Source organism: Tachypleus tridentatus, chromosome 10, assembly GCF_004210375.1.
Source record: "Tachypleus tridentatus isolate NWPU-2018 chromosome 10, ASM421037v1, whole genome shotgun sequence".
NCBI classification, from domain to species: domain Eukaryota; kingdom Metazoa; phylum Arthropoda; class Merostomata; order Xiphosura; family Limulidae; genus Tachypleus; species Tachypleus tridentatus.
Genome location: NC_134834.1, coordinates 26,004,686 through 26,019,317, shown reverse-complemented (window position 1 = coordinate 26,019,317; position 14,632 = coordinate 26,004,686). Strand labels below are relative to the sequence as shown.

At 33.5% G+C, this 14,632-nt stretch overlaps 1 protein-coding gene across 2 annotated transcripts in view; it reads left to right on the top strand.

Annotated features, from left to right (window-relative positions):
- Positions 1-14,632, top strand: part of Dus2 (Dihydrouridine synthase 2) — a 30,719-nt gene that overhangs the window by 11,932 nt on the left and 4,155 nt on the right. For both annotated transcript variants that reach the window (XM_076460366.1, XM_076460365.1), the window contains 4 exons: positions 3,905-4,026; positions 6,863-7,030; positions 8,022-8,109; positions 12,413-12,480. In XM_076460366.1, coding sequence (XP_076316481.1) covers positions 3,905-4,026; positions 6,863-7,030; positions 8,022-8,109; positions 12,413-12,480 — 446 coding nt within the window. The remainder of the gene's footprint in view (positions 1-3,904; positions 4,027-6,862; positions 7,031-8,021; positions 8,110-12,412; positions 12,481-14,632) is intronic.

Below are 14,632 nucleotides of genomic sequence, written 5' to 3'. Positions count from 1 at the left end.
TTTTAATATTTTTTTTAAACTTCCTTATAAAGTTATTATTGTGTGAAACTTGAAGTTCTATTTTTTTTTCTTTTAATTTGAAGAACAAAGAACATAGTTGGATTGTGCTTACAGTCACTGGCATTCTAGAAAAGTAGCTTTTCTTAACCATACCAAAATTATAAATGAGCCAACTTTTTGAAATTGTTAATCAGAAGTTTTTGTTTAAAGTATACAATAAGTTTTAAACATTTTATATATATATATGTGTGTATGTTTTTACATTTTGTTTCAGTGGTTTTCTTTTTTCATTCAATTGCTTACTGAGGCTCATAAAGCCTGATGGAAACAAGGCCTACCACAATGGACTTGTTGGTGAAATTAAATTTGATGTGGTCAAATGCAGAATGATTTAACTAAGTATATACCATCTTGTTTCACTCAAAAAAACATTTCTTATCATACCACACTACATCATAATTCAAATGAAGTGTACAATCATAAACCAACATGTAAAACAGAACATCAGGAGTGTAGTTGTAGTGGAAGCTGTTCACGTACACGTGCACAAATTTCTTTCTAGCAATGTATTTTGAAGCTAAGTAATTGGTCCCAGTCTCTCTGCAAGTCTGTGCTAAACCAAATGTACCAACAGCTTTTATTATATATGTTTAAGAGTTTTATTCTGTAGCTTTGAAACTGAGATATAGGCAATTACATTACACTTTGACAACCGAGGTTGGGACATAGATATTAGCTAAAAGTTAATTAAACTTAACTTTTATTTAAAGTTTGTTCAAAGGTGTTATAATTGTGCCCCTGTAGGGGCTCAATAAAAAAATTAGGCAATTTACAAACACTAATAATTTCATTGGAAGCTTTCTTTAATCAACCCCTAATCAAAGTTTGAGACTTTTACCCTTTTTACTGCACAGTTTGGGTATATTTGAATAAACATATATACTCACTGACTGTGAAGTTTGGATTTACTGCATGGTTCCCAAAAAAAGTTTCCCCACACTGCAGGGTGTGAGAATGTCCCCCTGTGCTTGGAACAGTCAGTAAACCTGCATGTGTGCTGCCATCTATTTTCTGTGCCATAAAACTTGGATGTTTTCTGCTCAACTTTGCAGAAACACATATAGAACCTATATAAAGGCAGCTTCTGTGTATTTTGTATATTGTTATTTAAATAATGTTATTATCTTTTGTAATGATTTTGGTCCTTAACTAACTTAGTTTAGCTATATTTATGCTATTTACTGGAGAATGATTTTCTTCTAATTTTTCTTAATTTTTGTTTAAATTGCTATTTTTCATTGTTAAATATAGTTTTCAAGGAATGTTACTGTTATGTAGAATGTACATCTTTCAATACTAGAAAAGTAATACAATTGGTCAAATTAATACTTTAATTTTTTGGTTGTTAATTGACAGCTTTTGGGAATAAGTCTGAAAATTAATTGTGCAGTGATAGGGTTAAAAACTCGTGTATATAAATGGATAAGTTAAAAACCTTTGTTTTCTTAGATAAATTTCATCTCTGAAGTTCTTTTTTTAAGTTTGGAATGATAACTATAAGTTTATTTGACATAATTTTGATATGCTGATGAAATTTTGTCTATCTTGGTGTGTAAGAGTTAACTGAGGCCCTACTAATGACTACATAAGTTAAAGATTGCTTTATAGGTAAATTTGATCACAGTCTGTCATATTGTTATACAAAAAATATCAGCTTAAACTAGATATTGAAGGTCATTGTGGTAACTCTATCTTGGCCAAATAACTGATAAAGTAAAACTGTCAAGTTAACATATCTCTCAGGGGTCAAGGGGTGTCTTTATGCTACAGTGTGTCAGATATTAAATATAATTTCAGTATCAAAACTCCCAAAGATGTTGGTTTTAGATGTATATTTTCCAGGCAAACTCAAGATAAGTTTTCATATATTAATTATGAGAAGCAATTAATGCCTTGTCCCATTGTGACTCAGAGATAAAACAAGAGTATTATAACACTAAAAACTCAGGTTTCAATAGCTAGTTCACTATGTGGTTTAGGGCTTAACAACAAACAAACAAAACACTTTAAACATAAAGGTCTGTTTTGTTCTTTACCTGAAGTGGACCTAAGTCTGATACATTGCACATACCTAAAGCCAAAACACTGCAAAATAAATCCCACTTAGTAAGAGTGTAGAAACATCCTTAATCTATTTTCATTGTGAAATTTCGTTAATATAACAAAAAAAAAGGTCTGTTCAAATTAACAGACTGTAACACATCATTCAGTGATGTCGATAAAACCCACTTGTAGAGAAATATATATGTAAAAATGGCTTGTTTGGGGTGAGAAAATATTTTATGTAAAGGAGCGAACAATGTTTTGACCATCTTCAGTCATTGTTGTTCGCTCCTCTACGTAAAATATTTTCTCAACCCAAACAAGACATTTTTACATATATATGTATCACATCATTGTTTTATTAATTTGTAGCTTATGAGCCACACAGAAAAAATATTAACTCATCCCCTAGTAGTTAAGAGATGTCTTCCCACTACAATTTGTTGATTATTAAAAGTAAGTTCAAACCAGAAACTCTCCTAGCAGGTGGTTATGGACATGTATTTTTGAGACAACTTTAAGACAAGTTTTCGTTTGTTAATTGATAAATTTTAAAGTAAAATACAGCATCTTCTGGTTGCTATACTAATTAGTATAAAGGTTTACCCACTGAGAGTAAATTCAGTTTATATATTAATAAAGCTGCATTCTCAGCATCATTAAGTAATTGTCAACCTTTTATAATTTTGCTATCACAGTTTTATGTTTACCTTTCAACTGAAATACGAACAATTTCACCTGTGATTTGGTAGGGAAGGTCGAAGCATCATGATAGTCAGCAGTGGGATGAGCAGACAGGAACACTTTGAAAGCAGCTGCAGACATAATATTGCACTTGACTTTTGCAGAATATTTACTGAGGTGGTTCTAAATGGTTCCAGAATAACTGCATTTCATATGGAGACTTCCAGGTTTCTTGTGTGTAAACATTAAGATTTGATGTACCAAGGGATTTCAGTCACCTTACCAATTCCAATGACTTTTTGTAGCCATGATACTATAAAAAAGTGTGGAAAATGTCTTTTTTAAGCTAATAAGCATGTCTGAAGAATTTCAGTTAAAATTAAGAAAAACCAGATTGGGTAGTTTGTTGTTTTATCAACAAGAATGTCCCCTACTGGTTTGTGAGGGGCTTGTTGAAATACCCCCTTTTCATTGACCAATTAGCTGATATTGAGCAGATTAATAACCTGTTAGCCTTCTTTACCACTTACCCCAAATATTAAATTAGAAATATAATCAGTTCATTTTAAAAGGTGGACACGGAAAGAAAAATAATATATGAAATAGGCTTCCAATGGAAATGTGTGTATTTATTTTTAGGTTAGTGTGGCTTATAGTAATCACTCCTAATAAGTTTTAAATCCTTTCAACCGATTTATGACTGAATCAGTTACTCCTGTATCAAATATAGTGAATCCTGAGAAACCACTGAAACAATTTAAAACTAATTAAATAATAATGACTAAAAAATATCTAGCTATGTAAGTTAAGCCTAAAATCTGGCTTTGAAATTAAAATTAAAGTAATTATTGTGATTTATGTCCACAGAAACTTATCAGAAAAATAGTTACTATGTATTTTAAAGTAATGGTTAACTTTATGGTAAAATAAATGAAATAGACTTGTGTTTACATGTAAAAATTTGAAGAATATTTCATTCATATATTTTTGTGATGGAATTTGATGTAAATTCTAAATTGTTCAAGTTATATTAAAAGTAAATATAAGAGACAAATGATGTATCTGTTTCTTATAAAATGTTTTGCTTTTGTTTGTGTCTAAGTTGTGTCTGTTTTAGGCCATAGACTATGACAACAATGTGATGAACACCAAATACTGTATTCAACAAATGCTAGGCTCACTGCAAGAAACTGTGAGGGGGAAAGCCTTCCTAAATGCACAGCAAATACATGAAATATGGTAGGGTGAGACACTTAAGCAAATTAAATTCAACTGCACAAGTTTTATAAAGCCTTAGATATTGTGACTAAGCTGTACGATATATGATTAGCATCCTTAGAATTCTATTGGTTATGTTATTAATTCTAAAATTATAATTATTGTTTGAAATTTATCTAATTAGTCTCTGTTAGTTGTAATAAACAATTTTCTTGAAATTTAGAGTAAAATTAAACTTTAATAGAAATGTTACCAAGTAAAGACAATAAGTTTACATTAAAAAACTTATTCAGTGAATTTTCAAATTTGGGAAAATTTGAGAGAGCATGAAGTCTATGTTTAGATGCAGTATTTGAATGTGTAGTTCTGTTAAACATAATAATAAACTTATAATCATTGTATTTTTATATGATCAATTCTTTGTACACAGCAGTGTATCTCTGTGGATAAAAGGTCCACCATTGTTTTTCTTATATTGACCTGTTCTTGTGGAATTAATGTAAAGAACTCGATATTTCTGTGTACTTTTCATTGCTCCATTCTTCTCACACTGTCACTGGGACATGTTTCCCATTGCTCCAACCTCCTCATTCTGCCACTGGGATGTATGTTTCCCATTGCTCCAACCTTCTCATTCTGCCACTGGGGCATGTGTTTCCCATTGTTCCAACCTCCTCATTCTGCCACTGGGACATGTGTTTCCCATTGCTCCAACCTCCTCATGCTGCAATTGGTACGTGTTTCCCTTTGTTCCAACCTCCTCATTCTGCCACTGGGACATGTGTTTCCATTGCTCCAACCTCCTCATTGCTCCAACCTCCTGCTGCCACTGGGATGTGTGTTTCCCATTGCTCCAACCTCCTCATTCTGCCACTGGGATGTGTTTCTCATTGCTCCAACCTCCTCATGCTGCCACTAGGACACGTGAGCTCCATTGCTCCAACCTCCTCACGCTGCCACTGGGATGTCTGTTTCCCATTGCTCCAACCTCCTCATTCTGCCACTGGGATGTGACCCATTGCTCCAACCTCCTCACGCTGCCGCTGGATGTGCGTTTCCCATTGCTCCAACCTCCTCATGCTGCCACTAGGACACGTGTTTCCCATTGCTCCAACCTCCTCACGCTGCCACTGGGATGTGCGTTTCCCATTGCTCCAACCTCCTCACGCTGCCACTGGGATGTGCGTTTCCCATTGCTCCAACCTCCTCACGCTGCCACTGGGATGTGCGTTTCCCATTGCTCCAACCTCCTCATGCTGCCACTAGGACACGTGTTTCCCATTGCTCCAACCTCCTCACGCTGCCACTGGGATGTCTGTTTCCCATTGCTCCAACCTTCTCATTCTGCCACTAGGATGTGTGTTTCCCATTGCTTCAACCTCCTCATGCTGCAATTGGTACGTGTTTCCCTTTGTTCCAACCTCCTCATGCTGCAACTGGGGTGTATGTTTCCCATTGCTCCAACCTCCTCATGCTGCCACTGGGACATATGTTTCCCATTGCTCCAACTTCATGCTGCCACTGGGGCATGTGTTTCTCATTGTTCCAACCTCCTCATTCTGCCACTGGGATGTTTTCTCATTGCTCCAACCTCCTCATGCTGCCACTGGGATGTGTGTTTCCCATTGCTCCAACCTCCTCATTCTGCCACTGGGACATATGTTTCCCATTGCTCCAACCTCCTCATTCTGCCACTGGGACATATGTTTCCCATTGCTCCAACCTCCTCACGCTGCAATTAGTACGTATTTCCCATTGTTCCAACCTCCTCATGCTGCCACTGGGATGTGTGTTTCCCATTGCTCCAACCTCCTCATGCTGCCACTTGGACACGTGTTTCCCATTGCTCCAACCTCCTCACGCTGCCACTTGGACACGTGTTTCCCATTGTTCCAACCTCCTCACGCTGCCACTTGGACACGTGTTTCCCATTGTTCCAACCTCCTCATGCTGCCACTAGGACACGTGTTTCCCATTGCTCCAACCTCCTCATGCTGCCACTGGGACACGTGTTTCCCATTGTTCCAACCTCCTCATGCTGCAACTGGGACACTTGTTTCCCATTGCTCCAACCTCCTCATGCTGCAACTGGGACATGTGTTTCCCATTGCTCCAACCTCCTCATGCTGCAACTGGGACATGTACTTCCCATTGCTCTAACCTTCTAACTGCAGTGAAAGGATTAAAATGTACAATATTAATTAATTTCAGGTTATTAGTTTGTAATTTGAAATATATGCACATTTTTTATGTAATTTTTTAAAATGTTTATATAAAGAAATACAGTCAATGATAAGTAGGTCTCTTTTTTGTATGTTATTTATTTTTAGTTACAAAATAATAAAACTTCTTGATAGAATGTTCTATACTTCAAATATAGGAACTGAACATCATGTTTTATGAATAAAACATTTGTACTGATTGAGAGTGGCAAGATTGTATTATAATGTTATACATACATATATATAATGTGTAGTTTTCTTTTCAAATTTATTGATGTTGAAGTATTAAGAATCAGACAAGAAAATCTCTGCATGGCCAGATGGTTAAGGCACTCCAGTCATAATCTGAGGGCCATAGGTATAAATCCCCATCACACCAAACATGCTCATCCCTTTCAGCCATGAGGGTGTTATAATGTGACAGTCAATCCCACTATTCATTGGTTAAAGAGTAGCCCAAGAGTTGGCGGTGGGTAGCGATGACTCGTTGCCTTCCTTCTAGTCTTACACTGCTAAATTAGGGACAGCTAGTGCAGATAGCCATTGAGTAGCTTTGCACAAAATTCAAAACAAACAAACAGACAAGAAAATAGATTAAAATTGTGTATGTTAAATAAAATTTAATTTTTTTTTAGTGAGTTATGGGGTATGAAAGGATATCTTCAGACCAAACAAAAAGAATTTGAGCATCGAACAGAAAAGCTACGAAAGCTTCATGCCAGAGAAGATGATTGCTCTCTGACCCTCAAAAGGAGGAAAATTGGTGAGGATGAAATTTGGGAGCTTGAGGCTAGATTTATCAGGTACCAAGTCTTAGTATAAATACAGAAGATAATACTGAAATTGATCTAAAGTATATGAAAAATTAAAACAATAATTGAGAACACAGTTATGATTTTTTTATGGCTTGATTTTGTTACAGTTAAATGAAAAATGTAATTCTAGTATTAAGTATAAAACTGAGAACTTGCATATTTCATTTCTTTCAATAAGATTCATTCACTTATGTTTAATTTTACATATGATATCCATGTAAAATTTTTATTATGAGAAATATTTAAACTTGATTTTTGTATGTTTTTGTAACTGGTGATGTCGAAGGCCTGTTGATGAAATATTATGGGTATTAAACTAAAGATGAAACATTTCAGTTTTTTTTCTTGTTAACATTTTTATAATCAGTACTTTGTGGATTTTATTGATTTCTAATCAGAGATGTGTTAAAACAGAATTTCAGGCACAAATCACTGCTGTAGGTGGTAGAAAATTCCTCTGAAGGACTTTATTTACAGTAAGCAAATACTTCTATAATATTTAGAACGGGGGTTGGCAACATATGGCCTGTGGGCTGGATCTGGCCCGCCAGCTGAAATCTTCCAGCCCTCAGTCCCCAATTAAAAAGAAAATTCAAGTTTGTAACTTAAATGTGGTCCTCCATCAATTCACAGACATGGTCTCTGGCTCCTGTGCAGAAAGAGATTAGTGACCCCTGACTTAAAGTAAAAAGTATTGATTCATCAGAGCAGGCAGTAATTCTGAAATACTGTTTTTATGCATGTTTTATCCATGAAAAATTAATTAAAAGCAATGGGGAAGTTTTATTCAGCATAAGATTCTTACTTTACCAGTTTTGAAAACACATTGCCCTTTTATTGGGGGGGGGGGGTCTTTTGGACATGGAAACTGTCTAGCATCTCTTAAATAAGTCATTAATCATTCAGCTCTTGTAATAGATTAATCAAGAAAGAATATTAAAGAGTTATAGTGAAATATTTATTGAAAAAATATTTTTAGGAACATGTTTGACCTAAGTGACTTACCAAAGAGTCTTTTGCTTGACTGGACAAGAAGAAATGGTTGTGATGTACCATGTTATACTACTGTAAGTAGTTGCACAAAATAGAACTGTATTCAGTTATTTATGTCTAAAAAAAAGTTTAAACTGTGGAATTGTAGAAAGCAACCATCATCATTATTGTTGGTACTTGGGACCTGCAGTGTTTGTGTTGATGTCTACATTTGACTAATAAAAGACTAAACTTTAGCCTTAATCTTGCATTTTAGTAGTATCATAGCATTACATTTTAAGAAATATGCTTCATCTACTGTTACTTTACAAATATAAAGTAGTGAGTTCATTGGATTAAAACATTTTGAAGCCTCATCACATCTTTGCAATTCACGTTACCACATCTGGTCATGCCGTGTTTTGACAAGTGTGCATTTTGACAACTGTGAAGCGTAGTCATTGTTTCAAAAGGTTCTATCATTAAGTTTTCCTTTGATAAATCATCTAGTGTGAGAGGACAATGGCTTTCCAGCACAAAAATCTGGTACGTTTTCTTTTGGGATAGCAGGAAATGCTTTTTTTGTTTTATCCAGGTGTTTGAGGTATGTGACAGTTCAATAGATATGCCATTAAATTCAAAACATGTTCTTATCTCTGAAATTCTTGCTATCCAATCTGAATGCATCTTCATGATGTGTGTATGAACATTTTGTGTGATAAGCAGCTGTTACTTACTCCTCTAAAGTGATAAATTTGTTGGTGGCATCACACTATCTAAAAAATACCAAACAGTGTTAGTGTTGCTCTTGTTGTCACATGACTTGTTGATTTGCATGTTCAAAATCATTTTAATACAATGCACATTATATCTACATATTCCTTAGTGAATGCTTGTCAATTTTTACTTGGAAGCCACATATTTTCAGTAAATAAGTGATAAGTGACAGAATTGTGGTTCTGTCATTCATGTATCATTACTTCAGAAAAAATGAAGACTGTTCTACTCTACACTTTTGTGTTATAAGTGCATTGTAAGGGTAGAAGTGAAATCCCACACTTTTGTCAGACTAGGCTAGTCTAAGAGTTGACAGTGAATGCTGTTTACCAGCTGCCATATATGAAGTTACTCTTAAAAATTAGTATGGTTAGCATAAATATGGTCCTTGGTGTTGTCCTTGAGTAAGACTGGATGAACGTCTGAAAGAGAATCAAAGGTTAGCACAGATCTGGTCCTTGGTGTTGTCCTTGAGTAAGACTGGATGAACATCTGAATGAGAATCAAAGGTTAGCACAGATATGGTCCTTGGTGTTGTCCTTGAGTAAGACTGGTTGAACGTCTGAAAGAGAATCAAAGGTTAGCACAAATATGGTCCTTGAGTAAGACTGGATGAACATCTGAGAGAGAATCAAAAGTTAGCATGAATATGGTCCTTAGTGTTGTCCTTGAGTAAGACTGGATGAACATCTGAGAGAGAATCAAAGGTTAGCACAGATATGGTCCTTGGTGTTGTCCTTGAGTAAGACTGATGAACGTCTGAAAGAGAATCAAAGGTTAGCACAAATATGGTCCTTGGTGTTGTCCTTGAGTAAGACTGGATGAACATCTGAGAGAGAATCAAAGGTCAGCACAAATATGGTCCTTGGTGTTGTCCTTGAGTAAGACTGATGAACGTCTGAAAGAGAATCAAAGGTTAGCACAAATATGGTCCTTGGTGTTGTCCTTGAGTAAGACTGGATGAACATCTGAGAGAGAATCAAAGGTTAGCACAAATATGGTCCTTGGTGTTGTCCTTGAGTAAGACTGGATGAACATCTGAAAGAGAATCAAAGGTTAGCACAGATATGGTCCTTGGTCTTGTCCTTGAGTAAGACTGGATCAACGTCTGAAAGAGAATCAAAGGTTAGCACAGATATGGTCCTTGGTCTTGTCCTTGAGTAAGACTGGATGAACATCTGAGAGAGAATCAAAGGTTAGCACAAATATGGTCCTTGGTGTTGTCCTTGAGTAAGAGTGGATGAACATCTGAGAGAGAATCGAAAGTTAGCACAAACATGGTCCTTGGTGTTGTCCTTGAGTAAGACTGGATGAATGTCTGAAAGAGAATCAAACAGTAACAAAAATTTTGAATGTACGTAATCTGTTTCACATGTTAATTACACTTTAAACACTTAATCTGTTTATATATCTCAGAATGGGTGGTATGGGTATTAACACTTTTATTGATAAGGAGAGAACAATGTTTTGACCTAACTCTCTCTTTCTTAACCTGAAAATGACCTAAGAATGTCAAAACATTGTTGTCTCTTTATCAATAAAAGTGTTACCATACCAGCCATCCTGAGATATATTTTTATTTCAAGTGGGTTCCTCATCATTAAGAATTTAATTTTTTTATTGAAGGTGCTTAGTGTGAATTTTGCATATTTTATCAACCCAGACAAAATATTTATATTAATGTTTAGATGGTAAACATTTTTCACACTGATGGTTCAACTCTAACTTGTATTAATGGTAAATCATCCATTCTTGTTGGTTTTGTGATGACAGTAATAGTGTCTAATTTTTGCTTAAGATGAAATGTTCTACAGGAGTTTGTGAGAACATTGTCTGCTTGTTATGTATCACATTTTTCCAGCTCAATTTGTATATTAATAACATTGAAATAACTCATTTCATTATTTATACAACTATCTGAATCAGTGATGTCATTTATGTCTGCCCTGTTTCTGTGTTTACCTGAAGCTTGATTTGTGCTACTCAATTGGTTTTTAACAAACACTAACTTCTAGATCTAGAGTACTTACACAAAGTAATTTCAGTTATATGGTTAAATTTTGTTGCTTAGAAATAAGTATGTTGTAGTGTTTTTTGTACAATGTATTTTCAGATGTTAAGCTCATATCCATCAAGTTAGAAATGCATTTTTTAAATCAAATCTAATCAATCAAACTGTAACAATATGTTCTTCTTTAAGTATTCTTCAAAAACTGTATTATTTAGGATTTATCAAAGATTTCAGGTTATTACAACTGTAACACAGTATTTGTAACAAAGGGTCATTCCATGTCAAATCATCCAGATTTCGGAAAATTTTTCAGGTGACCCCCTCAGAATGCCTTGAAAAAATTCACATGTGCTCATGTACCCATATAATGAAAAATTGCCAAAGATTAGATCAATATCTAATAGTTTCTAATTAACAGCCCTTTAAAATTTAAGTAATTTTGTTTTATTTTATAACTCAAAAAGTAGGTTGAACACCATCCTGATTTTTTTTGTAGATCATATTCAGAGATGTAAGAATATATGGTGAAAATCTGAAAAGGCTGAATAACTGGTGACATGGTCAAACTGTGGCCTGAAGTAGGGCTATTTTTAGCTAAATCATAAAAAGTTGCATGCAACTACATTTTTTACAGGAGATCTAATAGACTTTTAATTACAACAATTGCTGATTTATCAACTGATATGTTATAGGAAATTTGAAATCACAGTTCAGCTTTGTGTCATATTAAGTCTTAGAGCTATGGCATATTAAATAAACCAGTTTTTTTATGATTTTGAGATTTCAGGTGATTTTACAGTCTCACTATGAAAATCCTGAGAGAGATAAACTTGGTTTGAGACAATTTTTGAATTCTCTGAGATTAATTCAGTCAGTGTAGCAAATTTCAGCCTTCTACCACCATTACTCTTGAAGCTTTTAAGCGGCCAAAGTTGCCCAAAAATGAATTTGCCAAAAATAAAAACAAATTAATTAAATTTTACAGGGCTGTAAATCAGAAACTATTAGAGATATTGTTCTAATCTTTGGCAATATATTTCATTATATGGGTAGATGAGCACATGTGAATGTTTTCAAGGCATTCTGTGGGGGTCACTTGCAGCCTCCTGGATGAGTTGACATGGAATGACCCCAAAATAACTTGACCATCTTTAAAGATATGATTCCTTCTTCATTACTCATCATACTAAACTCATCCTGTGTAACTTGTCCAAATGAATGAACTAATTAAACAACTCCTTATTTTCCTGAACGTTAAACTTATGCAGCTTCTTGAAAGGAATTTTTAAGTCAATTCTACAGAATATCCAATAATTGTTACTCTAAAAATTGTTTGAACTGACAATTTAAATCATGTTGATGGCTGAACCAGTACTTTTCAAGTTTAATTGTTCTGGTGTACTTGTTTACTTGTGATTAATTTCATGTATTCTTCATAATTGATTAAATGCAGTTTTTAAGTGTTTAGTTTTTTTGTTTTTCCTTCATAAGATAGCAACCAATGCCATGCAGTTGTTATGGAGGAAGTAAAATCAAAAAGTATTTTTGTTGTTGTTGTTGTTCTTTGTTTACTTTTAGGCACAAACCTGATTTCATTTTTGTTCTGATAGGAGCAGATTGAAAAAAGTTTCAAGGCAATAGTTAGTGTCAATGGAAAGAAATACTCAAGCACTCACTTGTAAGTTAATACATGTTCCAAATTCCTTATTGAGTAAAACAATAGTATCTTTAAAATTTATGGTAAATTGTAGTAAAGTCTACTAATTTTATTGTGGGTTTTACTCACATTATTGTATTTTATGCCTTGTAAGATGCTACATTGTAGAAGACACACCTAATTTTGGAAAGAAAAAAATATATTTTGATTCAACAACCAACACCTTGATGCAGCCTTGACTTTTTTTAACCTACTGAGTAAATACAGTCAAAGACTTTGTATTCTTCACAATATATCAACAATATTAGTTAAATTGAATGTTTTATGCTGTTGAAAATACTTGTAATTGGTAAATAATGAGATTACAATCTGTGTGAGAGGCTGTTTTGAGTAGACCCTAAGCTAACCTCTTGTCTTAACCCATCACTTTTGTCTTGGAAGATGCATGTGAATTTTTCAAGGTATTTTTAAAGAAAAAAGTGCATCTTACAAAGTGTCAAATACGGTAGTTTCTTTGTGACTATAATAGTTGTAAAGAGACCAGGAGGTTATGCATTCATAACCTAAAACCCAACCAACTTCTAAAATATTCCAGAATTTCTATTACTGTCCAATTTATCTTCATGAGATAAAATGTGTATTACAATAGACTACTGAAAACACAGTCCTTTTACAGCGAGTTACAACATCATTAACTCTTAGTATTGGCTGGGTATGTGGAACTGACCTTGTAACCATTTTGTGTTTGTTGCAGTTTTCATACTATTTTAAATTAGTAAGCATATGTTCATGAAATTTGGCAGGTCTTCAGGAAAGGTTATGAGGCTCTCATATGCAAAATATCAATATTTGTTCTATTAAGTCTTAAGGTTTGTTTTTCTTGTGCCTTTTTTATTTTGCATGCTGCCTATCCAACATGCAAAGTAATTTTCATTTTAAGATTAAAAATACTTTTATGCATCAGATTGTTATCAAACCTTTCTTATAAAAAGTTCATATCTTATCTGTTATATTTATTCATGAATATCTAACCATCATATAAATTAGGAAAATGAATATAAATTGTCTTTTGTTTTAGAATGTACCACAAATAAAAAGAAAATATAAATATATTATGACTAAATACCTTAAATATAATAACATATACAATAATATAGATTTATTATTTTTATTATAATGACCTCTCAGCCCTGTCTGGTTAACAATATAGAAGTTACAATAATGTTGCATGCACACACTCATGTTACCACATCCAGTAATATAAAACTGACCTTTAATTTTTACAAAATGACCCATCTTGGCTCTGTTTTAGTTTGGTAAAATACAGTCACATTTCAGTTATAAACTGTATATGTATACAGATTATTACTCTTTACAAACAATTTCCTAAATTTGTTTTTTTTTAAAACATTGTACTGTAAATAATAGAAACAATTATTTCTTCTAATTATGACTTTTGTACTCAGTTGCTGCTTGCCATAGCTTGTTAAGCCTTAAGAAATTTAGCATGTGGAGGATGTGAAACAATAATTTTTTTAGGTTTTGTATATACATTTGAAGAACCAAAAAATCATAAATTATTTCATTGACAGCATAAAATTTTATTATAAATTATCAAGTCTAATAACTAAATTGTATTTAAAAAAACAAACTAAATGTTTCAAAAGAAAGAATGGATGATGTTATATTTGAAAATCATTAAGGGGCATTCTGAGCTTCTGATTGGTTATTCACCTATCATATGTAGGAGTAAGTGTATATAAGGGACCATTTACTAAATTTCATGATAAATTAGCAAATGCAAAAGATAAAAGGTTCTTATTTTATGTTCTAGCTTGTCAGTATCAGTAATTTGTTTCTAATTCCTACAAAACTATACCCTTTGTATTTTGACATCATAAACATTTATTTGGATTAGTGTTGTATTCAATATACCACGTGACACACAAAAATCAATGTTTAGGTGTGTTTGTTTAATATTTACTTTTAAGTTACAAAATTGAATAATGTATAATATGAAAATTTGAATTATCTACAATTTGATTCCAAACTTATTGACATAAATTTATAAAATAGTAGTTTAATAAAACTTAAAATGCAAGTCAACAAATGTAATGAAAAGGCCTTTTCAGGGTTACTTCCTCATAATTCAACACTATCTTTTAATGTGTAT